The sequence below is a fragment of the Peromyscus maniculatus genome, chromosome X (genome assembly GCF_049852395.1).
Source record: "Peromyscus maniculatus bairdii isolate BWxNUB_F1_BW_parent chromosome X, HU_Pman_BW_mat_3.1, whole genome shotgun sequence".
Taxonomy (NCBI): Eukaryota; Metazoa; Chordata; class Mammalia; order Rodentia; family Cricetidae; genus Peromyscus; species Peromyscus maniculatus.
The window spans coordinates 83,844,982-83,871,276 of NC_134875.1; the positions used below are offsets into that span (position 1 = coordinate 83,844,982).

At 46.1% G+C, this 26,295-nt stretch overlaps 1 protein-coding gene across 4 annotated transcripts in view; it reads right to left on the reverse strand.

Moving 5' to 3' along the window:
* Nhsl2 (NHS like 2) overlaps positions 1-26,295 on the reverse strand; it is a 254,154-nt gene that overhangs the window by 227,303 nt on the left and 556 nt on the right. For 2 of the 4 annotated variants that reach the window (XM_076561840.1, XM_015989443.3), the window contains exon 1: positions 25,031-25,339. The exons of the other annotated variants lie outside the window; for them this stretch is intronic. In XM_076561840.1, the coding sequence (XP_076417955.1) occupies positions 25,031-25,094 (64 nt within the window). In that variant the 5' untranslated portion in view covers positions 25,095-25,339. Of the gene's footprint in view, positions 1-25,030; positions 25,340-26,295 lie in introns of those variants that run through there. 4 annotated transcript variants of the gene reach the window in all.

Sequence of the window (26,295 nt, forward strand, 5' to 3'; positions counted from 1 at the left end):
TTTGTGTAGCCTTGGCTGTCCTGGAACTAGCTCTGTAGACCAGGCTGGCCTCTAACTCACAGGACCTAGCTGCCTCTGCCTCCCCAGTGTGGAGATTAAAGGCACGCACCACCGCCACCCAACTTGGAACAGTGTCTTCACAGTATCATCTAAAAGGGTTCAAGCAAAGCAAAGCTCACGTGACTTCCTCAACCCTGCTCTCATGCAATCCCTTCTAGGGCCTAGAGAGGTGACTCAGCAGTTAAAAGCACACACTGCTCTCACACAGGACCCAATTCAGTCACCATCACCCACCTCAGGCAGTTCCCAACTGCCTATAACTCCAGTTCCGAGTAATCTCTGCAGGTACTCACACGTGTGCACATACCAACACATACATACATACATACACGTAATTCAAAATAAAGGAGCTAGAGAGATGGCTAAGTGGTTAAGAGCACTTGTTCTTGCAGAGGACTCGGGTTCAAGTCTCAGCACCAACATGGTGGATCACAACCATCTGTAGCTCCAGCTCCAGGGGAGCTAATGCATTCTTCTGACCTCCTTGGGCACCAGGCATGCATGTGGTGCACAGACATACATGTAGGCAAAACATTAACACATATAAAATAAATCAAAAAAATTTAATTGAAAAAGATATTTTTAAAGGATGTTGGTTTTGAGGATAAAGGGCACAGCTTGAACTACAACAAACTGACTTCTTGTGTTTTTTTTTTTCTCACTGAGCCTCAAGGTCTTCATCTTTAAAATAGGAACAATAATACAGATGGCCTTGACTTACAATGGTTTGAAGGATTTCTTTTTCTTCTTCTTTTTTTTTTACTTACAATGAGTCAAAAGGACATACACATTTAATGCAAGGGCCACTTAGAATTTTAGTGTTTCCTCAGCTAGTGATACATGATACAGTACTCTTGCCTGATGGCGCTCGGAAGCAGCAGCCAGCCGGAGCTCCCAGTCAGCTGCATGGTCCCAAGAGCAAACCACGCCACTCTTTGGTGTTCTGTGTTGCCAGCATTGGTTTTATACGGGTGTCCAATAAATCACATGACACATTCAACATTTTATTAGAAATAGCTTCTGTAGTAGATGATTTGCCCAACCATAGGTGAGGTGAGTGTCTTGGTGCATTTAAAGTAGCCTAAGCTAAGGATCAGGTATATTAAGTGCATTTGGGTTGTTAGGGACGTAACTCCATGGTGAGCCAAGGAGCATCAGCCCTTAAAGCTCAAGGAGGGACGCTGGTGCTGTGTTCTGAGTGAGGCTTTGGGCAGAAACGCCGGCCCACGGGCAGATACCCAGCATCCCTTGCTCTCCTTCTTTTCTCCTGCAACTAATCACAGAGTCAAATTTTAATCCCATTCTTTTGTTTCCTGTTCCTCTTCTTGTTCTAGCATAAACTCCTCTCAGCACACACCAGTGCGCACACACACACACACACACACACACACACACACACACACACACCTCAGCAGCAGCGCTCTCACCAACGCAGACCTGTTCATTCACATTTCTCTCTCATTCACTGTCGCGCTCCAGGGCTTTCAAATGCGTTGCTTTCCTTCCTTTGGCTCATTTGCTTGTGAGCACAAGGGGTACCTTTGGAGATGGAGGTGGAGCCCCCCCCCCCCCCCGTGCACTTACCTAACACACTGAGACCCTGGATCTGATCCCCAGCACAACAACAACAACAAAAGTGGCACCTTGGAGAAGAAATTACCTGGAGATCTCCAACATATGACACGAGACCAGTGCTGCTCACAGTCACCCCTGAAACACCGCTTCGGGATTCCCTGGGGCTCAGTGGGTCTCACACGGAGAACTGCTGGGCTCAGGCTGACAGTCGCTCAGAGGTACAGCACTGGTCCCTAATGCACGAGGCTCATCAGCACAGAGGAGCTTAGTTGGTAGAGTTACGGCCTGCCACACATGAGTCACTGGGTCCAGGCCTCAGTACCACAAATGGCAACCAAAATCCCTGATACTGGGATACGGTAGCTCATATCTGTATTCCTGACACTGGGGAATTTTGAGACTGAAGCAAAAAAGTTTGAAGTCAACCTGGGCTATATATCAAAATTGTATCTCAGAAAACTTAAAAAAGAAATCCTCCTCCAAACAAACACAAATTCAAAACAAACAAGACACACAAAAACAAAAGCCTAGTAGGCTTTGTTCCCGCCAGGGATATAGGATGCCGGGTCAAACCCTTTGGGGGTTATCCTCTGACCCACTGTCCACTGATCCACTGTCCAAGTTGCTGGATGGGAAAACAGAGCTAGAGATTCAAAGAGTTGATGGTTGGTAGTGCTGGAAGGAATCCTGAAGGTCACGGGAGGCAGCAAGGCTGATTGACAGGTGGTGGCCCTCTGATTCATCTCTAGGCATGAGGAGCACAGCCTGTCTGTCCCTACACCTAGGAAGCAGCTTCCCTTGTACTTGTCAAGAGCTTCCCAACTAGATTCAAAGCCTAGCACAGTCGCTGGTGGTTGGTATGGCTCGGCTCCATTATTCCTCCAAAGAGCAGCCAATACTGCCTGTTTCACAAGAGCTGTACATAGCTACTCTAAGTAAGTGATCCTTGGCTTTCTGCAGTCAATAAAGGTGGGAAGACAGGCAGCTCACAAGCTTTTCCTTTACCCAGGCAGGAGGGAAAGTCATCCCTCTTCCCACAATCCTGATTTCTAGCCCAGAGAAGCCTCTGGCCTCTCAAAAATCCCCGGGGCTTTTCCTGCCTGATGAGGCGGCTTCCCATCCTGGGCTAGAACAAGGCTCACTTCTCCCAGCTTTGGGGCTCCGCTTTCTTCTCCTCTGCCTCACAAGCACATAGCCTGATGGTCTGCCCAATTGGTCACTTCTGGGAGAAAGTCTGGCAACCTGAAGCTGAACGCAGCATTTTAGTACCTGCTTGCACCACTATGCAAAGTCCAGCCTGGGGCCCTGGAAATAGTGAGGCTATAAAGTGAGTTTCAGTCAGAAGCAAGCGCCAGGATCTAACCGGTCTGTGGCCAAGACGCCTTCACTTTATTTCCAGTTTCCACAACGCTGATCCCCTCTAACGAGCTACCCAGGCTCTCCATTTAGTTAGAAGTTGTGCTTAAGGGCGACAGATTGCTGCCTTGAACTGTGCATACTGGCTTTCATAGATGTGCTTCCACTATGTTCCTCACATTCCCCTAGATTGGAGAGCACTTGGATGGGAGGAAAAAAAAAAACGGTCCTCCAGACCACCTAATTCACACATCACTGCTGACCCTACTCCCAGGAGTCTCTCAAGGAGGGCATCAACTTAAGTGGAAGCCCCATTGTGGGGGCAGCCCTGGCTGCTGTTTCTTTAACTAAAAATCATCAGCCAAATGTTCACTCCCACCAGAAACAAAAATATTGGGGGAGACATGTTAGAGACCTTGAAGGACTTCCTGGGGCGATACTCCTGTGTGAGGTCCAGAAGGGGCTGGCCAGCAGTGTGGGTGGCATGTGAGACATGCGGATGTGTTTCTGCTCCTGTGCCTGTGCCTGTGCGGCCTTTAGCGATGAGTTCACTTTTAAAAAGTCTTTCAAATTGTCTTTTAAGTCCACGTGCAACAGCTGGTGGGACTCCCCATAAAAAGAACTCCAAGCCGAGGCTCCAAGCCTTCAGGTGTCACTGGGCTTAATCTTAACAATCCCTCAAATTCGGTCATTTCCACGCCAGTTAACAATGGATGTGAAAGGGCCAAGCAGACGCCATAACAGGCTGCTCAGTCTTCTCTCAGAGATCAGACCTCAATTTCAGTTTCCTGAGACTCAAGTAAGCAGTTTCTGGGAGGGCCATGAAGAAAAGACATAGTCCTTGCAGTAGCTCCCTTTCTGCACGTACTCTGACTGCTCAAGGTTCAGCCAGTTGTTTACTGTCTGGGACCCCTCACCAACTTAGAGCTACGTGCATGGGTCAGTGTGAATGTGTGAGGCCAGCCAGCCTCCATGGCAGCTCAAGGACAGAGCCTGGGACTTGTCCAGGCCTGACCGAAATGATAACTGTAACCCCCAACCAGTAAATTCAAAGGTTACACACCCTCACCCAATCACAGGACACCAAGGCTTGTACCGCCCTTCGTTTTTCCCTTTAAAAACCCCTCACCCTGAGAGCTCAGGGCCGTCCTCCTCCACCCACTGTGTCGAGTGTTGGACACGGACCAAGCCGGGACTTGCTTGTTATCAATAAACCTCTGTGTGATTTCCATTGGATATCGGCTCTGTGGGGGTCTTTCTCAGGGGTCTTGTGATTCAGGCACAACAGATGCGGTCCATCTATCCACACGTTCAAGCAAAAACCCTGGCCAAAAACCATCCTTGAGTCTATTATTCTCCTTACTCCTCACATCCAATCTGAAAGAAAATCTTGACTGTCTTTTCTGGAATATATCCTAAATCCATCACCTCCTCCTCCCAGACAGGCAGGCAGGCAGACAGACAGAAAGACACACACACACACACACACACACACACACACACACACACACACACACACAAAAACACATTCACTCACACACGCACGCACGCACGCACGCACGCACAGCCCCCTCCCCCAGTACAGCTCAAATTACCAACACCTCTCCCAGGATCAAGCTTCTTCTATCTTTCCTGCTCCCATCCTTGCTGCAGCACAGCTCACTCCCACACAGCAATTGAGGATCTTTTAAACCCAGAATCCAGAGCGTATAGCCTTTCTTCCTGTTTCAGCAATGATGGAAACACATGTTCAAAATGGCTTCTCCACTAGTCTGGACCCCTGAGTGACTGGGAGGCACAGCTCTTTAGATGGTTCCTATGAGCAAGCCCCGGACATTTGTTGTTGGCAGGCATAACTTACTCTCTCCTGGCTGACAGTGAATTCATGCACAATTCCGGAGCAGACTTTACAGCTTCAGCTGATTTCTAAGGAAGCCTGGGACTCCAAAGAATTATGTTAGCCACCATTCTAAAAAGAGAAGGCTGAGACACAGTATTCAGAGGGTGCAATTAACAAGCCAAGCTAGCACACTTCACACAGGGGTCTCATGATTGAGGTAAGTCTAGCGAGTAGAGTGCTGAGCAATTAAACTGGGAAATCACTGCCTAAACAGGAGAAAGGACGGGACTTTGGTTCTAGAGGGGTATTGCAGCCCAGTGTTGGATGACCGGGTAGAGCTTAGAACCAGGAATCGGCACAGTGGGGCTGGCAGGAAAGAGACAGGGGAAGGAAGAGGAAACAAGCTGAGGCAGCAGAGTCCAAGGATCACTTTTGGAAGTGACACCGGTTGTTGTCACAGGTCCTGCAGCTTCTAGGTGTGCTGAAACAGGATATTTCCTGCCTGATCCAGCCTTGGTGAGCTAAGCTGGCCCAGCCTGGGACTGCTGGGGGAAGCAGAGGCAGGAGAAATGAGGAGGGCAGGCCCAGCCAAGCTAGCAGCTGACAGTTCTCGAGTGCTTATCACACGGCACACACTGTGTCCAGGACATTGCATACATGCCTTCACTATAATCCTTACACAAACCCCATAATGTTAGTTGCAATTTTATCTCCACTCAGAGACACTGAGTAACTTGCATAACATCATCCAGCTAGTAAATGTCAGATTCCTGATTTGGAAGCAGGATGTTTCCTCCCTCAACTTCTTCCTTCAAACACTTTATTTTCTCTTCCTCTTCCTCCTTGAATTTATAGATTTTTCTTTCTCCTAGCTTTTCATTCCTCTCCATTTTCTACCACCCATTCATTTTCTTGTCCTCACATTCTCCATTAGACAAAAAAAAAAATCCTGAGTGCACCTTGACTTGTCTATTTTTTTTTTAATCACCAGCTTCTGGCTCCATGTCTTAGCATCTCAGCTCTCCATACGTTGGCCACAGACTGGTAATGATGCTCGTAGACGAACAATGAATAGAAAGTCTTTCTGACAGAGTGAGCTCTACAAAGAAAAAAAAAGCGGGTCGTTTTTGGTTCATGATCAACAGTCCAGGTCCAGGAATTAAAGGTTTGGGGGGCTCAGAAGCATCCTGGAAGGAAGGGCTGGCTGTTGTGCTGCGGAAGTGAAATGTATCGCTAGGATCAAAGGCTGCCCGAGGGGCATGAGCTCGGAGGTTTGAGAGGACTCGGTATGTGGGGAGACACGTGTCTAATGATTTTCTCTTATTAACTGAAACTATTTGAAAAGGACTCTCCTAGAAGAGTCAGCTCCAGTGTCCTGGAACAGAAGGAGCATGGGGCTGTTTTCAGACCAATAGGATTTTGGCTAGCTTTGCCACTTACAGTGCTCAGTTTCCTCATCTGCAAAGTGAGAAAAAAACATTTTTATAGCTTCTTTACAATGTCTAGAAGATGCCTTAAAGTCAAAGCACTGGTCCTCTCAAAGCTGCCTACTGTTTTTTTTTTTAATTTTGGTTAAAAAAAAACAAAACCCTCCCAACACCATCCATCCCTCTCACTAACCAAAGCTTAGCTCTAAAATCTTCTTTTCTCTTGCATCTGTGACTGTTAGTCTGTCCACTTTGTCTTGAGAATCACCACTACCACCACCCTTGTCCAAACTTCCACCGTCACTATATGGCCATGGCCTGTATCTCCAGTTCATCTCTTTGGAGCATCCAGAGCCAGTATTTTAAAAGCAAAATTAGATCATGTCACTTGTTTGTCTTGGTGGCTTCCTGTTGTTTTTAGGACAAACCCTTGGGTGCTTCTCCAGGGCCACAAGGTCTTTCTCCTGCTCCCGAGTACAGCACCACACTCCCTGTTCGGTCTCAAAGTCCCCCAGCTGCAGGTACTTCTCTGGTTACTGATTTCCTTAGAAAAGTTTTCGTGTTCCAGCATCCCCCCCCTCCCTGGTCTGATTAACTCAATTTATTATTCATGTCACCTCTATTTTGATGATTATTTGATTAATGTTTGCCTTTCCTGCTCAATTCTTATCTCCCTGAAGGCAAAATTAAGAGCTATTTTTTTCCCATCACAATGGCCCCCAAACCTAGCATAGTACTTAGCTCGTGGTAGGTGTTCAGTCAATAGTTAATAAAAGCTTGGTGATGTCTTAGACAAACAGCTAAGAACTGGGCAAAAATAGGGCAGTATTGCCGGAACAGAAAAACAACTCCAGGAGCCATATAGAAGAAATTCATGGGCCCTAAAACAGTCAAAACAGTCTAATCAATGAAAACTAAGATCGGAGGATTAATACTTCCCAATTTCAGAAGCTGTTATATGCAGCAATCAAAACTAACCAAAATAACCATGATATTGTGGTATTGGCACAAGGATCCACACATGGATCAATGAAATAGAACTGAGTCCAGTAGTAAATCCCTAATCAACTGATGGAGGTGAGGGTCTCAAGATCATTCAGGAAAGGAAAGAGGAGAGTGATGTAGGGTGGGGAAGAGGGCTGTTGGTTGGAGAGATATTTTAGTGGGTAAAGTCGCTTACTGTGCAAGCTTGGCAACCTGAAGTTGATTCCTGGAACTCACATATAGGCTGTTGAGTCCATAAAATTATCTTATGACTGTCCCATGCATGCTATGGCATATGCCACATCCAATAATAATAATAAAAGGTGCCCAGACAACAGCTTTTCCTACAACATGAACCATTACCTCACAACATATACAAAAGTTAACTCAACATGAGATCAAAGACAAAAACTGTAAGAATTTGAAACTAAAATTCTGAAAAGAAACAAATGTAAATCCATATGGTCTGGGATAAGACAAAAATGTCATACTTTTTGTAATGCTGACGATCAAACCCAGATCTTTATGCATGCTAAGAAAATGCTCTATGACTGAGCTACATGTCCAGTCAACACTTTCATCTATATGTTGCTAAAAGAATGAATAACCAGGGAAGAATAGAAGTTAGTTGTCATAAAATATTTTAAAAACCTTTGTTTATTAAAGTACCCTGTCAAGAAACTGAAAAGACAACCCCTTAATTGGGAGAAATATGAACAAATTATATATATGACCAGGGATCAATATACAGAATATTAATATCAATATACACAAAGAAGTATAAGCTAGGGATGTTGTGCTCTAGCACTTGAGAAGCTGGAGCAGAAGAATTGCAAGTTCAAGACCAGCCTGGGTTACATATTCAGATTCTGTCTCAAATACAAAGACAAAAATAAGGAGGCAAAAAACAAACTATATATATAAAACAACCCAACTCAAAAATGGGCAAAAGACATAAATAGACACTTCTTTTTAAAAGTTTTTCAAATGTCCATGAAAAAAGGACCTTTTTTCATAACACATGAAAGGATGCTCAACATCACAGTCATAAGGGAAATTCAGGTCAAAAGCACAACGAAATATCATTTCATGCCCAGTGGGATGGCTATGACCAGACATATTGATAATACCCACATTGGCAAGGATGAAGAGAAACAGGGACCTGCACACACTGCTGGCAGGAAAATAAAGTGATGCCAACTCTGTGGGGAACAATCCGTGAGTTTCTCAAATGTCTAAATATAGTTACCATATGAACCAGCAGTGGCATGTGTGCCCCCCTTCATCATAACAATAACAACAATAATAATACATTTAAAAATTCCAGAATAGGCCAACACAGGAGATTAGTGATTGCATGGGACCAGTAGAAGGATGAGGACTTGGATGGGTAAGGGAAGCTGGGTTTCTTTAGGGGTAATGAAAATATTATAATATTGATTGTAGTAAGGACTGGAGAGATGACTCAGTGGTTAAAAGCACTTTCTGCTTTTGAGGGGTCCCAGGTTTGGTTCCCAGCACCCATAATAGGCAGCTCACAACTACTTGTAACTCCAGCTCTAGGAGATTCAACACCATCTTCTGGCCTGTGTTTGCATGCACGCGCGCGAACGAGCGCGCACGCGCACACACACACACACACACACACACACACACACACACGGTGCACATATATACATGTAGGCATTCACATGTACACATACAATAAATAAATAAAATCTTTTTTAAAATTGATTCTGCTGATGGTTGCACAACTCCATGACTATCTTAAGCCACTCAAGTCCATACACTTGCAATGGGAGAACTGGGAAATAGGCAAATTACATCTCAATAGAGACATTAAAACAGTAAGGGGCTGGCATAGAAGGTGTCCTAGTTAGGGTTACTGTTGCTATGATGAAACACCATGACCAAAGCAACTTGAGGAGGAAAGGGTTGATTTGGATTATGCTTCCACATCACTGTGCATCATGAAAGGATGTCAAGACAGGAACTCAATCAGGGCAGGATCCTGGAGACGGGAGCTGATTCTGAGGCTGTGGAGGGGTGCTGCTTACTGGCTTGCTCTTCATGACTTGCTCAGCCTGCTTTCTTATAGAACCTAGGACTACCAGCCTAGGTGTAGCCCCAACCACAATGGGCACTACTACCCACATCAACCACTAATTTAAAAAAAAATGTCCTACAGACTTGCCTACAGCCTGAACTCATGGAGGCATTTTCTTAATTGAAGTTCCTTCCTCTCCTTGACTTGAGCTTGTGTCAAGTTGACACAAAACTAGCCAGCACAAAAGGTGAGTTCTAAGGGTGAAGAATGAGCCAGTCAAATCAATATTTGGGGGATGAATGCCCCAGCCAGAAAGGACAGCTTGTGAAAGGAGCCTAGGATAGGGATGACCTTGGTGAGGGTCACCAATGAGGTCAGGGCAGCTGAAGCCCGCCAGGGTGAAAGAGGTGGGAGCAGAGATCAGAAAGGTTGGTAAGACAGAGGAATGGTGAAATCTACCAGGTGAAGAGGAGCCACAAGAAGCTTTGCAGCAAGAAGTGGCATCTTCAATTTGTCAAATCAAGTCACACGGCCTCACTTAAGGGGAAGGAAATAAGGAAGTGCAGGCCTGCCGTGCGGATGGAAGGAGAGTCAGAATTATTTAATGACTAACACCATGGCAACCATCCATGCACCCGCGCCGCCCCCCCCCCCCCCCCCCGGTCTTGAATATCATTTCAAGCACCTGCTCTTCCTTCAAGTCAATTCCCTGCAGCAGGGCTGTGGTGCATGCTAGGTCTGTTTCCCAGTATCCCCTTTGCCTTAGGATGAGGCATCTAGCCTAAATGATGTGACATTCTCAAGGAAGAGTTAGAATCGCACATGTGAAAAACACTTGTGTCCGTAAACCTTTGGCTAGAATGATGAAAACAGTCAGCAAAGCTGAGAAGTCTTAACAGCATTGTCCCTTGAGAACAGAAGTCACAGGTATAGATACATCACGTGACAGCTGCTGCAAATATCCCAGATGCTCACTCATTCATTTCTCCAGTAATTATTAGACTGCTAGATCATGATTTGAAATGAGCTAACAAAAAAGCACACAAATTATCACAATTCAAAAGAGATATTTTGGCAACTGTTTTCATTTAGTAGTTTTCCTTTGTAGGCCTAAAAGGCATTGAATCTCATGCTTAAGAAATACCGTTGGGAGGCAGGGTCTCACTATGGAGTCCCAGCTGGCCCAAATCTTGCCATGTAGACCAGATTTACTTCGAACTCACGGAGATCCACCCTCCACCCGTCTCTGCTTTCTGAATGTCAGGATTAGAGGTAGGACCATCTGAGGCTGGGAAACAATTCTGAGAAAGACTGAAAATGCCAGGGTCACAGGGGTCTTAACACGACGTGTCTTCTCTCAACTCAGTCTGTGTTGCTATGGCAGGCCCACCAAGCTTCCTGCTCAGGACTTAATCTGTGGTAGTATAGGACATTAATGACACAGGAGACTCATTGGCTCCGTTTTTGTTTGCTGGTATTGTTTTGTCACGGGGTCTTGCTATGTAGCTCAGGCTGGCCTGGAACTTGCTATGTAACTACAGATGTGAAGGAAAATAAGGGCCTGGGGAGATGTCTTAGTTGGTAAAGTGCTTGTCAGGCAAGCACGAGGACCCGAGTTTCCCAGTTTCCATATAAAAGCTGAGTGCAGTAGTGCGAGCCTACAATCCCAGCCCTGGAGAGGCGGAGCTAGACAGATCTCTGGAGCTCCCTGGCCAGCCAGCGTAGCTAAGCACATGAGCTCCAGGATCAGAGAGAGAGGCCTTGTCTCAGAAAATAAGGTAGAGGGGCTGGAAAGATGGCTCAGCAGTTAGGCATGCTTCCTGCTCTTCTAGAGGACCGAAATTTGGTTCCCAGCAATCACATCAGGCAGACCACAGCCAACAGTCTACAAAGCCAGCTCCAAGTATCCAATACCCTCTTCTGGCCTCCAAGGGTACCAGCGAAGATGTGACATACACTCACACAGATATGCACATAACATAACAAACAACTTTTAAAAGTAAGCTAGGGAGTGATTGAGGAAGACAACCATCTGTGTGGCCAACCTGATGTCAGAAAAATGGTGAGTGAGATGTAGGAAAAACCTACCTGCTCGTTGTGGGTTGCCTGCTTACTATGAGGGGAAAAACCTTGTCTACCCATTTAAACAACAACAAACCCCATCTGCCTCCCAAATGAAGTATATGCTAGTATCAAGGACATGTGGAACTAAGCCAGGCCTCTAAGAATGAACATGAAGTTGGGTGAGTAAGGAGGTGAGGGGAATATGGGTAGTCAGGGGAGGGGAAAAACATGGTCAAGATAGATTGTGTAAAAAAAAATGCATTCATAAAAACTGAAAGAAGGAAAAGAGCCATTCCTGGTGTGCATTCTGTCTCGTCTGCAGGTCAGGACACAAGCTCTCAGAGCCTGCTCTAGCCTCATCCTGCCTGCTGCCCTGCTCCCCATTACGATGGTGATGGATTCCTAGACCCTAGAACTACAAGCCCAACTAAATCCTCCCTTTTACAGTTATCTTGGTCGTGGTGTTTTATCACAGCAATTAAAAAGTAACTAATACAGGGGCCGGAGAGATGGCTCAGCAGTTAAGAGCACTGGCTGCTCCTCCAGAGGACCTGGGTTCAATTCCCAGCACCCACATGGTGGCTCACAACTGTCTGTAACTCCAAGATCTGACACCCTCACACAGACTAACTAACATGTAGGCAAAACACCAATGCACACAAAATAAAAAAAAAGAAATGGGTATGCAAGATGGATGGTTCTTTGAGAGCCAACAAGATTAAACATTTTTTTAAGTAACTAATATTACAGCTAAGAGAATCATTAATTGATATAGAGGATTTATTAGGTGCTGAGCAAAAGTTTAAACGAATACAAAATCCCATCTCCTACTAGGCTATTAGTCATTCAACAAACACTTGCATCATACCTACTTCCAAACTAGATGTTGAAGACAGATGGATGAGTCAGCCACTGTCCTTCTCATCAAGGATAATATGTAACATTTTAGGCATGAGGTTTTGTTTCCAAGGATTTTTTCCATATAGGACTATTTCTGATCCTCCTGGCAGAAAACAGAGACTCAGAACTGAAAGTGACTCCTGTGAGCTGCTATCAGGACTCCACTTCTATCTGAGGCCGAGGCCGAATCAGCAAAGGCAGGCGAACTTATAACCATCACAGCAGGGCTTCTTCCTCCCCAAAAGGTCTGTGGCTGGGTACCCACAGCCACTTGACTAAAGTCTGGCTGGGGAGACACTTGAAATTCATCCCTAGCCCTCAGGATCTAAAGGGCTCAGCAGCTGCATGCTATGTCCAAGTCCCTACCACCGTCAAGACAAGATTTATCCCCCCCCCCCCGCCCACCGCCGGGGGGATTGGGGGACGGCTCTAACGTCCAGCTTCTGGCTCGTCTTGAGCAAAGAAGTTACCAGTGTGTTCTTCCAAGTTCCTGAGACGAGGTAGTAAAGGAAGGGAAATAAAACTGGGTTCAAAAAAGGTCAATACATGTTGGCAGCGTCTGCCTGGACTATCTCCCCCCACCTGGAGGAAGCGTGGGTTGCAAAAGTGAATAAAGTACCACAGGAGCACAGCAGAAAGAGTCACACGACTGTAAAGAGCTGGGACTAGCTGAGTGGGAGTCTTGATGGACGAATAGGAGTTTTAGGAACACAAGAGGGAAAAGCTCCGGAAGGCTTCCCTGTCCCTGTGCCCAGTGCTTTCATACAGGACTTAGCCATCTGTGGCAACACTGTCTCCTTCTGCACCATCTCCCTAAGAGTTAAGACTCAAGAGTTAACAGCAACTCTTAGGAATTAAGTATCACCAATATCTGGCCCAGAGGCCAGCACAGGCTTAGCGTGATGATCAGGGTAGGAATTAGTCTCTGGAGCCAACTCTAAATCACCAGATTAAAGATAAAGTGCTTTCCTTTATTAAGGGAGAAGAAAGAACATTAAAGGGGAAAATATCTCAGCTATGCCCAGACTCAGCCTTTTTAAAGACAGTGTCGTGTTACATAGTCCAGGCCTGGCCTGGAACTCTTGATCCTCCTGCCTCAGCCTCCCAAGTGCTAGGATTCCAGGATGAGTCATCACCACACCCCACTCTAAAGGGTCAATTAAAAGCTCATTTTGAAGGGGCACAGCCATGTTCTTAAACTATGGTGAGGGAAGAAATGGTAGTTGACATTTTCCCACCCAGGACCCCAAAGTGATGTTTTAACCACAGTAAACAAGTAGCCCTAGTTGTTCCTTCTAGAAAGGAGAGCCACAGTCAGAGGAATGGCAGCTGCCTGGCTCAAACTGAAGCCAGCATCTGGGGACCTGGAGGGGCCAGTTTACTCCCATCAAATAAAACTGCGCCCAGACGGATCAGCAGGAGTGGAGCTGGGAGATCAGGCCAGTTCAAAAGGCTAGGAGATGGAGGAGCTAGCCTGGGAATTCCTCAAGCGGGGTCTATCTCTGATCATTCTCTTTGTCTCTGGTGTCTCAGGGCACCTGGCAGTGTTGTTCTATAGGGGTCCCCTGAAAAATGGAGTCTCAAATTGAGGCCACAGTTCAGTGAAGTTGGTCGATCTTTCTGCCTGTCCATAGAGGAAGGGCGCCTTTCTGCAGTTATAACATCCAGAAAATACAGCTTTTAAGCATGGCTCCACCCAGACGTGCATTCTTTAACAGCTACATCTAGAATTTGTTCCATCAGAGACAATGGCTCTCCCTAACTTGGCCACCTAGAGGAGGCATCCCCTTTGCTGTCCCTCTACCCATAGGGGACACCTATTTGCCACATATACCAGCAGCTTCTATTGGTGCCTGGAATTCAATCAATGTGCCCTGTTGCAAAAGGGATTCACCATCTGGACCCCTCTCCTCCTCCCTCATTCCCCACATGCCTCAGGTAGTCTGGAAGCCCCAGGCACAGAATACAAAAGCTCTCTGTACACCAATGGCGCTTCTTTCCTAAGTCTTCTGTTTTCATTAACTTGGAGTTATAAGGAAAGATTTCACTGGGCTTTTTCTCAATGGGGAGTAAATTTATGTAATCTGTTATTCCAAGGAGGTAATCTGGTTCAGAAGCTGGAATACAGCAAGATCTTTCTACCCAAAATCCTCATAAAATGAGTTCCCAGCTCAGTTTCCCGGGCTCCACTGTTCCCACATTTCAGCAACAAACCTTTTCTGCATCACTTTGAGTGAAACCATTCCTTAAAACCTACTTCTCAGCCTTCATAAATAGATCCTTCCTCATTTTTAAACTTAAAGTGTGTTTTTGCTGGTGAAAATTGAAAATCTTAACTGATGAAAGCACAAAAATTATACATAGAAATAGAGTATCACGAAGCGCTTTGGTATTTGTGTACAGCGCGAGATGCTTATTTTAGCCGAGGCTGGGCCTCGATCTCTCCAGTCATCATTTCCTCTTGGCAAACACTTCCAGCAGATCCTTCTTTCTGGCTTGTTTTCATCCTCAGGAGCTGGGCCTGCTTGAGAGGCCTACTGTGGGGATTACCTTTATAGTACCCCATCTCTCTCACTACAGGGGAGATGAACATTCTGAAAGTTCCCCCCTCCCCTATTCCCTTTGTCCCAGGATTTTTCCAGTGGCTGCTGAGAGAATCAGCTAAGTCTTGGTACTCCGAAATAGATACAGAGGAGGTTCCAAATGGGAAGCTCAAATGCAGCCACTAACATCGGAGACACCATTGGAGCAGGCTTCTTCCTTTCTCTGGGTGGCTGTTGGCCAGGATCCACATTCTAAAAGTATTTCTGTCGGTACCATGAAAGGAAAGACAGATATTCTGTCTTCTAAATTGCATTTGTTGAGCAGGGTTTAGTGATGCATGCCTGTAATCCCAGCAGGTGGAGGCAGGAGGATCAGGAGTTTAAGGTCATCCTTAGCTACATAGGAAGTTCAAGTAGAGCCTGGCCTACGTGAGACCCTGTCTCAAAAAAACAAAAAGCAGACAAGAAAAAGATGAGTTGTATCTGCTCAAGTATCTCTGGGTTTGATAATACTCTACACATTTATACAGTTGTTCTCCTATGCTGTGTGAGTGCATGGTATGGCTACCAAGTGAGGAAAGCATGGAGTCCACCCCACACATCAATTCAGAAGCAGCCATTTAACTTCGATCTGCAGTTTCTGGCCTGGTCCAATCTGAAGCATGAAACTATAAAGTGAAAATGTCTTTCATTTCACCTGAATTCCCAAAAATTTGTGCACAGCAAAATCTTTCTATTGTGTTGAAAAGGTGACTGAAGGTAGAGAGACCCATCCCAGTGTCCAGGTGTGTGACCCTATGTGGCTATAGCATAAAAAAAATGCAGTCTTCATTCAAAATGTTAGTGGGTTTGAAAACAGAAGCAAAGCAAGAGAAGATAAAAAGATCTTTTACTTTGCTCTGGCATATACTCTTTTTACTGATAAAGAAGTTTTTCTAATTTTCTCCTTTCGCTTATAAAATTAAAAAGTGTATTACTCAACTTTGGAGGCATGACTATTTGTGCTTAATTCATACATGTGACGATTTTGTCGCTTCTTTTAACCTAAGCCTACATTATACTTCATTCTTATTATCCCCAAATACACTTTATAAAAGACTATATAATGAAGCACTAGGGATGTAGCTCAATGGTAGCATCAACCATGCACAAAATGGAAGGAGTAAGAGGAGCACAGGAAGGAAGAAGAAAGAGGAGGAGGAAGGTTATGTGGTCCAATAGACTGGGAAACTCCGGCTCGGTGATACCCATCCTTAACCATCCATAACATGTCTTCAACCCCTTGGAAACTTTGAAAACATAGGTTCCTGCCCACTGTCCCCCAGAACTTCTGGTTATAGAGGACGAATGTCACCAGAACTTTTTAAATCCTTTTAGGTGATTTGCTTTTGCGCTCGGGGTCAGTACAAGATTCTGTGGCTGTCACTTAAATTTTTTAGAATGAAGTCAAAGGAGAACTGCAAGCATTGTGAAGGATTTTGTCCGGGGAGATGACAGAATTGCCTGGCGGCCTGGGTGTCTTGTAGACAATGCCAGTGTATTCCTGGGACCTTGAGGCTGCTTGGGTGTGAGATCAGGATCTCCTCACTCTTTATCAGCACCAGGGAAAGACAGACCTGCTGGATCGCTAGGCAAACTGCTCACTGCTTTGCTACAACCTTAGGCCCTATAAGTTTGGTGAGAAAAACCCCTTAGACAGATTGACTCTGTAACACTTGTGAGCCTAGCCAGGAATCATGCCCCTCCCCCTACCTGGAGACTAGAGCAGAACCAGCAAGACATTCTTACGGAAGAGCCCTGCCTGAAGGCAAAGGTTGCTGCGAGATTCCTGGACCAGAATCCACCCTCTGCTGCTTTGTTAATGCCCGTCCGGCGTCCTAGCCTGGCAGGGTCTGAGGTCAGCAGGCATTGGTCTATAACAATAAACACCCCAAGGCTGCCAGAGCTCTCGGTAGGGCCTGCTTCAATTCCAAAGGATGGCCCCCACCTTTGGTTGGCGGTGAAGCAGTGGACACATGTCAATGGGAGAGAATGAAGGCGGAGTCAAAGGAAAGCAAAATCCTGGGGTGGGGGGGAGACGCACTGACAGCCTCAATGCGCCCCTCCGAGCACACGAGAGCCTTCTCCACAAGTTCTAGAACACAGAAGAATGGCTGCCGCTCGGAGATGTCCAGGAAACATTTTTATTCTAACAGACTTAACAGGATCTCCATCTAGGGGTTTCCAAAGACTACATAGCAACCAGGCGTGGTGGCAAACGGGTGTAATTCCAGCACCCACATGGCAGCGGCAAGAGGATAGAAAGTGTCAGGCTAGCCTACTTGTCATAGTAAGAGTCAAGCTCAAACCCAAATAAAGAAAGAAGGGTTTCAGGGACTCGCATCTGTCTGGATAGTATCTGGTGATGGTATGCATGACTGGGAATATGCACCAAGCATTTTAGACACATTATTTAGACCCTTGAAATAATCCCCTGAAATGAGCAGTATGAATGCCATTGTACACAAAAGGAATTGTGGTCCAGACACATCAGTCAGCTAAGACATGCATTGTTCACAGCATGGTTCTTCATAGCTGTATACTATTTTACCACTTCTATCACAGACTTAGCAAAATTTACACAAGAACTCCGCTGTTAGTGAATGTTTAGGTTACTTCCATTCCTCAGGTTAACACGAAAAACCAAACAATGTGGTGAAAACCCTGGCAAATCTCTTGGCACGGTGTCTGATTTTTCTTTAGCATAAGATCCTGAAGGGGAATTGCAGGGCCAAAAGAGACACGCCATAAATAACAAGAGCTGTCTTGCTAACAGCTCTGGGGGGCTCCCTCCTGCAAGGGAAAGGAGCCCCCCCTGAGCATGCTGTTAGGAGGCCTCAGTCTCCTCACAGCCTCCCAGTTGAGGAGGAGAATTTGTTTGGTGCTTTGCTTATACTGAGGAATCAGACTATAAATTGTCAGGAGGATAATTACACTGCTCTCAGCAGCCAAGGAATCCACTCAAAGTGAAAAGACAAAAAAAAAAAATAGATCTTAAAAACCCATCCCTCCTTTGAATCAATTTTCCAAGGGGAAAAATGCTTTTATTTAGACTAAGGGTATAATTCAGTGGTAGAGTGCTTGCTTGTCGAGCATGAAGTAGGTCCTAAATAAGTTCGATTCCCAGCACCACAAAGTAAAAAGAAAAGGAAAACACTTTTTTTCTGGGTTTCCCATAGAGAATTTGCAGATCATTCCGAAGAATCTGTGTTATTTAGGAAAAAAAAGTAATAAAAGATACAGTCAAACCTCAAACGTCCTCACTCAGGCAAAACAGACATGAAGAAGAGATTTTGGTTTCAAGTGCCAGGGACTCACAAGCAGGTAGACTCTTACTTTCTTTCTCTCTTTTTCTTATTTTATCTTAGGGTCCTTCCTGGTGGAGACATTTTGGGATAGGGGTGGTCATGGGGAGGGGAAGACCTGGCTCTGCCAGGCAACTCCAGCCTCATCTGCCTCAAGGGTACAGCTTCGATTTAACCATCCATTTTTTTTACCCTCAAATACTCTCTAACTCTGTGACTAACAAACAGGATGGAACGGGTTCCCCATCCCACCTCTGCTGCTGCGGTGGCCCTCCTGTGCCGGGGGAGGCTCGTAATCTCTCCTGAATCCAGCCTGTCCTCCCCCGCGTCAGCTCCCTCTTACATCCCTGTACTAGCATAGGCAACTTCCTGAACAAGAAATCCACGCTGTCCTCTTCCTCTGCCGCGATAAAGCACACTGGTTTTCAGAGCTCAGACATCACAGCCTCCTGGAAGCTTCTGGACATCTCAGCACTGAGTCGGGTGTACCTCTTCTGCCTGCCCCAGCGCCCTCCTTCAGCTGCCCAGCAGTGAGACTCAACCCTCCTCCCAACAGGCTGTGGACCTGCATGCTTGTCCATCTCCATGTAGCCAGAAACCACCGGACATCACAACCTAGGCTAGCAAAGGGGAAGGAAAGAATCCATCTCAAGACAGCTGCCATAGCTAGTAAAATGCCCACTAGGTGCCAAATCCTGACTTAGCTGTAGAAATGGCAATAAAAACACAAATAGCTCTACCCTCAAAGAACTTACATTTTATTAAGGTTCTTACAATTTCCAGAGAGGGGAGCAGTTGGAAGGGTAAGAAGGAAGGATGGAGAGCTGTTTGAGGGTTTCCAAGTTAAAGGGCTGGTATCAGGGTTGGGGATTTAGCTCAAACTGGCACACACAACCTTAGCCGGGCGATGGTAGCGCACACCTTTAATCCCAGCACTCAGGAGGCAGAGGCAGGTGGATCTCTGTGAGTTCGAGGCCAGCCTGGGCTACCAAGTGAGTTCCAGGAAAGGCGCAAAGCTACACAGAGAAACCCTGTGTCAAAATTTAAATAAAATTAATGAAAAATTAATAAAGGGCTGGTGTCTAGTTGTCTCCTGCACCACTAGCCCCACGGTCTGTCACACAAACTTTTCTCTAAGCTACTTATATAAATACTTACTCATCACACCTGATTGTGGCATTATCAAAGTAGCCTTGTCCATTAAAATGCTGCCATCTTGTGTACTCTATCATTTGTAGCAAATACGTAGGACCAGGGGACATTATATTGAGTGAAATAAGCCAGGCACAGAAAGACAAATACTGCATGTTCTCACTCACATGTAAAAGCTTAAAAAAAAAAAAAACAGCTGAGCTAAATGTAGCTCATTACCAGAGGCTGGAAATAATGGCAGAGGGGTTTTACAGGGAAGCTGGATTATATACACCCAAATGCAGTCTGCTACCAGGGAGAAGTTCTAATGTTCCTTAGCACAGTGGGTTAACTACTGTTTACAAGAAACCTTACATTTTTTTTTTTTATAAATATCTAGGGGAGAGGCTTTAAACACAAAGTAATGATGAAGAGATAGAAACAAAAATCTTGATTTGGTCAGTAAATAGTGTATACATGTATTGGACTATCACATTGTACCCCATAAAGACAATTACTATGTGCTAATAAATATTTTAAATGGGTAAAGAGATGGAAATGTTATCTACCCCAATTTTATCACTGCATATTGTACATATGAACTGAATTATCACACTCTCTAATACTTTTATATGATTAAAATAATAAGACTGACAAGATGTCTCAGTGGGCAAACATTTGCCATGCAAGCCTGATAATTTGAGTTGAAGCTCCTTCCTCCCACATAGTGGAAGGAGAACACTGACTCCCAAAAGATGCCTTCTGACATTCACATAAACATCGTACATACATACACAACAATAAAGAAAATAAAAATGGAGGCCCAGGGATATATCTTAGTGGTAGATCACTTGCCTAGCATGCGTAAGGACATGGGTTCAACCACCACCTTCACCAAATTAATTAATGGGTAAATTAAAAGTGAAAACTAAGGCTGGGGAGATGGTATTGCAGTAGAGGTAACACCAGGCCAGTGAGAGACCCTGTCTCACAAACAAAACAAAACACCATAAAGTCTCACCAAAATGACTGCCTATGCATGAATCTGAACAAGGATGAGACTAATAAACGTGCTAACGTGGAAAAGCTCAGGAGGCCCCAACTCTATATGAAAAGTTACAGGCAACTAAAGAATGCTGAGAGTTGGAGAAACTATCTTCTCCAGTAAAGAGCACACTAACTGGTTATCCGATACCAAATCGTCAGCCCTGAAAACAGACGTACAAGTGACATTATACAGACTGAGAAGGTTATGCTTTGGAATATATATGTATATGCATACACATATACGCATGTAACAATTAATGGAAAGAGACCATGAATTTGAAAAAGAGCAAGGAGGGGCATATTCGGAGGAGGTTGGAAGGAGGAAGGATGGAAATGATGTGATTATATTATAATGTCAAAAATAAAAGAAATAATTTTAAAACAAAACAAAAAACGAGAGGATAAACAGAGTAACAACACCACATGAGACTGACCTCTGACCTCCACACACACATATGTATGTGCCTGCACATACATTATTGTACACACATATAGAAACACACACAAATAAAAATTAAAATAAATTTGCCTGAATGAACTTATGCGGAGAACTGATTTCTTGCTTGAACCAGGAAGATAAGGTTTATCATTCCCAGCTAGGAACAGAAGCTTCTAGAAGGCTCTGTTATCGCAAGAGGCTCATGATGACTACAGATCCACTAAGTATTATCTAGCTACTGAACAGCCAACTATTCTTCTTATATTTGAACATAGACGTCTCGTGTATAAAACTATAAATTAAAGCGAAAACTGTCAATAGCATTCTATCGTGTTTTGAGTTAGATTTTTACCATGGAGGATTCTGGAAGTACTAACTCCGTTATTGGGCCCCAAACCAGACTGAATGGAAGGACTCTCTGGGGTGTGAACTGGGGTCTTGACTCTAGTTGTTAGCTCTCTTCAGCTTTCAGGAGACTGGTCTGTAGCTCTTCAGCTTGCTGTCCCATGCTGTTGTGGTAGGAAGTGAGATGGTGTCCAGCCCTGCAGACTAGGAGCGCTGAGGAGAGAGACCCAGGCTACTTACCTGTCAGTCTCGAGAACCTAGCACAACAGTAAGAACGGAAACAGAGTTGGGCCTAGTTCTATAGAAAGTAATAATCCAAAGAGAGGATGAGTGGAGTCCTCAGAAAGAGTACAGAACAGCAGAGCCGATAAGCCCGTTAAGCTACTTATGCACAGAAGGATAAGCAATCCATTCCCTGGAAACATGTATGCTAAATGCATTTCTGGCAATCATTTTACTTTCTTGTTCCCCTTGGTTTTTAATAAACGAGCTTTTGGAAATGCCAACTAAGCTCTACTACAGCAACAGAACATAGTCAAGATGCCTCATAGCTACAACTGAACCGCCATCTTGAAGGGTCAGTGTAAAGATCAGTAGTAAAGGACCCTGATGGGAAGGGGACCTTCAGAGGCCAGTGTGTCTGTCGATGGCTAACTCCCCTTTCCCACCTGAAGATCATTTCTCCAGAACAAACTTCACTCCAAACTCAAAGCTTTAACACACCTGCTCTCTGTACCAAGCAGGGTTGGGCATCCTTCCTCTCCAGCTCCAACTTGCCTCCCAACTACAGAAACCATGGGGTGGGAGCTCTTCTTTAAAGCATCCCTCGGGGATGAAAGGAATCAGGAATTATTCCTTATCCTGGACAAATTCCAGCTAGAGAAAATGCCAGAGCAGGGCCTTTCAATGAACTGACAGAGGGCAGAACCCTGGTTGAGAATGTCAGATGCCCCTTCTGAATCAAGGATTTCTGTCACTGACTTTCTCTATGACTTGGCCAGTGAGTGCCCCATTCCTAAACTGGCAGACTGAATACGTTCCTGGATCACAAGCAACAGGAATACAAAAGAGAGAGGAGAGGAAGAGAGTCTATTGAATTTCAGCATACAAGTGATCATTGAGTCATTTCAAAGGGAGAATCCTTTGCTTCATGGTTTCTACCCTTCATTTGGAATCACATGTATAGAGGCAATCCCCTCATCACTCGGGGTTACTACAAGTCTTGATCTCTCTGAGTGACTTTGGATGGGTCCTTTCCCCTTCCTGGGCCTTGGCTGTACATGTGCCATGATACTCACAATGGTTTAATGACTGAATTTTTGGTTCACACAGTATAGTATAAATAGATTCCACTCAAGCCAGAGAGGTACAGGCAGGGACAGGTGATGTCAATGCACCACTCTTCTCCTGAAACTTGATCACCTTCATCAGGGTCAGAGGTCAGCCCAGAAGCCATAACTTAAGTCTTCTATTCCTCTCCTAGTCTGACATCTTGATGTTTTGTCACTTTAACTGTTCACGTGTCTAAAAAGGAGGAGATTAAATTTCTTGTTTCTAAAGAGGAGGAAATTCTAGTGGACATTTTGGTGTTCAAATTTCCAGAGAAGATATTTTCAACACATGGAAATACCATGAAGCAGACCAATAATTTCATGGTATTCAGGGAGAAAATGGGAGGTAAAGAAAAAAATTACAGAAAATGGGTTTGGTTCCAACCCCCAAAGCCCTTCTGTCAACCCACTGTCCCAAGAGCCTCTGAGGATGACAGGCAGGACAGAGACAAAATCAGTCCTGGCAATGTGCCTCTCGAGTCTCCCAAGATCCCCTAAGCTCCATCAGTCTCCAGAGGGCATGCTCAGTCCTTCTAAGCAAGAGCAGTGTAACTCGGGGTGTAATGTCTCATCTAGTGGTAAACTGACTGTGGTCAAGAGGTGGAGAGGTCCTCCTTTTCACCCTATGCAGAGTTATAACACGCCAGGACCATCCTTTCAAGCAAAATAAGCCAGCTGTCCTTTATGGTTTGCAGCTAGGGTGGCCACAACATAACCTAAGTTCAATCACCAGGACTCACATGCACACACACAATACATAAATAAAAATGTAATAAATATAAAATAAATCTACCTAGAGCTATACAGTGTTTCACTAACTTCCTACTATCTCAAAGGAGATATTATGCCCCTGGGTTGATGTCCTCATTGCTTCTGTATTTATCATCTAAGCACCTACAAACATTCAATAGATCTCTGAGGGAGGAGTAGGAAAGCTTGGATTGACTCAGCCTACAGCAGCAGGCATGGAGCTATGTCCCACTGGCTTTGACCATAACAACTTGGAGAAGAACAGAATAAAAGCCACAGGATGCAACAGAACGGGTCACATCCAAAGCCGTATGGGGCAGGGGGGACTCGATTTAGAAGCAAGGCCTTGCCTGGGATATGGCAAGTGCTGTAGATCCACAGTCAGAGGGGGCTTGGTGCAGACCAGAGTGGGCCCGTTTCTCTACCACCCTCGTTCCCCAGTTATGAGAGTTTCTAGGGCAAACTCAAAGGGGCTCAAGTTACCAAAGAATGGCCTTGGGGGGATTGTTGCTAGGCAACCCGGGCAGCCCAGTCCCACCCCTGTAACCTTGAAGATGGAGGGAGTTGGACCCGAGACAGTGTAAAGAATCACGTGGAATCCTTCAGTATCCACTTTCTCCTCCTCTATCTTTCCTCCCATCCTGTCCATCCTGTCCATCCTGTCCTCCCCTGCTGCTCCCACGGCCCCAGCCCAGCCTGCATGCTGGGGGCCCGTGTGACTTGTCACTCTTCAGCCCTTTGGTGGCAGCCAAGTTGTCCCAGTAGGGAGGCTCCAAGCTGCTGGCCTGTCAGCTGTCATTCACATGTTTCCAAAGCTCCCTCCCTCCCTCCCAGATTTCTCGTTCCCACCATGGATGGAAGAAACAGCTACGGGAAGAATGCGAGAGGAAGTCTAGCTAGACAGGCAGTATGTAGGGCAAAATGCTAACTGCAAGTGCTGGCCCTCAGCAAGACGCTCAGGAACGATGTAGGGATGCTAGGAGGAAAGGGTACCCGAAAGAACAAACGAAAAAGACTGGACCTGGCAACGTCTGCTTGTTTGCTCATGATCATAATCTAATATCCAGCCTGCTGGACACCTTGTTGAACCTTATGCCTCAGCAACAAGGGGGGGGGGGCAGATGGTCCTCTGATCACGCTCCCCATCTCTCTCTGCATTTGGTATTTCCCCTCGGCCCACTGTTGAGAGGGCCCACGGCCACTGAAAAGAGTGCACTGGGAAGCTCAGGAAGAGTCTAGGGCAGGAGAACAGACTAGCAGATCTTCTTTAGCGACTCACAGAAGGTCGGCCGCCCTGTTTGCTGTATGCAGCGGTCCTTGGAGTACCTCAGAGTCACACAACATGCACATTCTCAAAGGCCAGCGACCACACTAGAGATAAGAGGCAGACACACTCTCCGCTCCTGCAAACTTCCAAGAGGCCAGATCAATGGCATTTTATCTCACGAGTCATTCCTTTCCTTTAACAATACACCAGTGCCATCGAACTAGCTCTTTCTAACCGAGCAGATAACTGGAAAGGGTTAGGCCCTCAGGTGATTTGGTGAAGCCATCCCAACACCCCAGCCCATGGGAAGGGCTGGCTGACTCAGCACACACACAAAAAAAGTGAGTTGGAAAAACAGACCTTCCTCCCTGGCCTCAACTTACCCTCCTGAACTCAGTAGGTGGCTCTCTGCAGGCTGTACTCTGCAGGCTGGACAAGGATTTGGAAAAGTAATCTCCAATCGGTTTTATCAAGTTTCTCGTAGACTAATCCTGGTAATCAGTGGGACCCCAGGAGCAGAAAAACAACGACCTTCTTACCCTCTTTGTTAACTGAGAGGGAGCCAGACCCAGGACCTCACCTTTCCTAGTCCCCTGCTTCACAGCGGCTCGTGGTTCCATGTTCACATTCCATCTGGCAGTCATCTGTGTCTTCCACCTTCCTTTGCTCACAGGATTCAGTTTATTTTTCTCTAGCAGCGACCTCTGCCATCTACCTCAAAGGTCAGAGACCTTTATGAAGGAAGAGGGATGGCAGAACTGACTCCTGTCGTTTCGGAAGGGGTGGAGTCTGCAAGGAAGAAGGGCTGACCTAGACAATTCTCTCTCCCAAAGCCTCACTCAAAAGTCAACAAGTAGCCATCTTCTGCCTCCATCTGAAACTTTCTGGAACACGGCCCCTCCCCCCACCCTCCCACTCAGTCTCTCTCTGTCTCTGTGTCTCTCTCTGTCTGTGTCTCTCTCTGTCTCTCTGTCTCTGTCTCTCTCTTAACCTCCTCTAGGTGCAAACTGACCCGATTACCTGGCGTGTCTCTGCTATTATCAGCATTTCTAACTTATACACACACACACACACACACACACACACACACACACACACACACACACACACACACCCTTGTTTTGAGAGAAGTTCCACATTCTAAGGGAATGTTGGCTCTCTTCACAGAGGAGATTCTCCCTATTCAAAATGTTGAGATTCAAAGTAGCAAAGAGCCAGGGCTCCCGCCTGCCTACAGTCTCACAGGTTCTTAGTGTTCAGTGAGGAAACTGCCGGGACCTGGCGTTTCTCGGGCATTTGTCTGGATCTTAAAGCGAACACACTTTAAAGAAAACTGATGACAGTTTCTTTAAATGGTTCTCTCCTGCAAATCTGGGCAGCGGGACCTTAGCGGCCGGGGATCAGCGAAGCCCGGGACAGTCTCCCCTCCCCCTGCCGGCCACTCCCGGGGCGGCAACGCGGAACGTGCGGGGAGAAGCGGGCGGGAAGGGCGCTCAGAAGCTGCTGGGCGCGGGAAGGCCGTTCACACTCCAGCACGAAGTCGCACGGGTCTGGCTGCAGAGGCCCCGCCACCCGGGAGGGAGGCAGGCATCTCGGCGCGCTTTCCAAAGTGGCCGATCACCAGAGACGCCGGCGCGGCCACTCGGTTCCCGACGCCACCGGGACACTTTGGTCCGTACCTCCCGGGACCCTGCAGATCCCCTCCCTCTCCAAGCGCTGCAGAAGCGGCGGTAGCCCCCAGACCGGAACCCTGAGGGTAGAGGGCCCCTCGGGATGGCGCGAGCGGATCCCGGGAAGATCGGACGGCGGGAGGGCGTCCGGGAGGCCGTGTCCCTCGATCTCCAA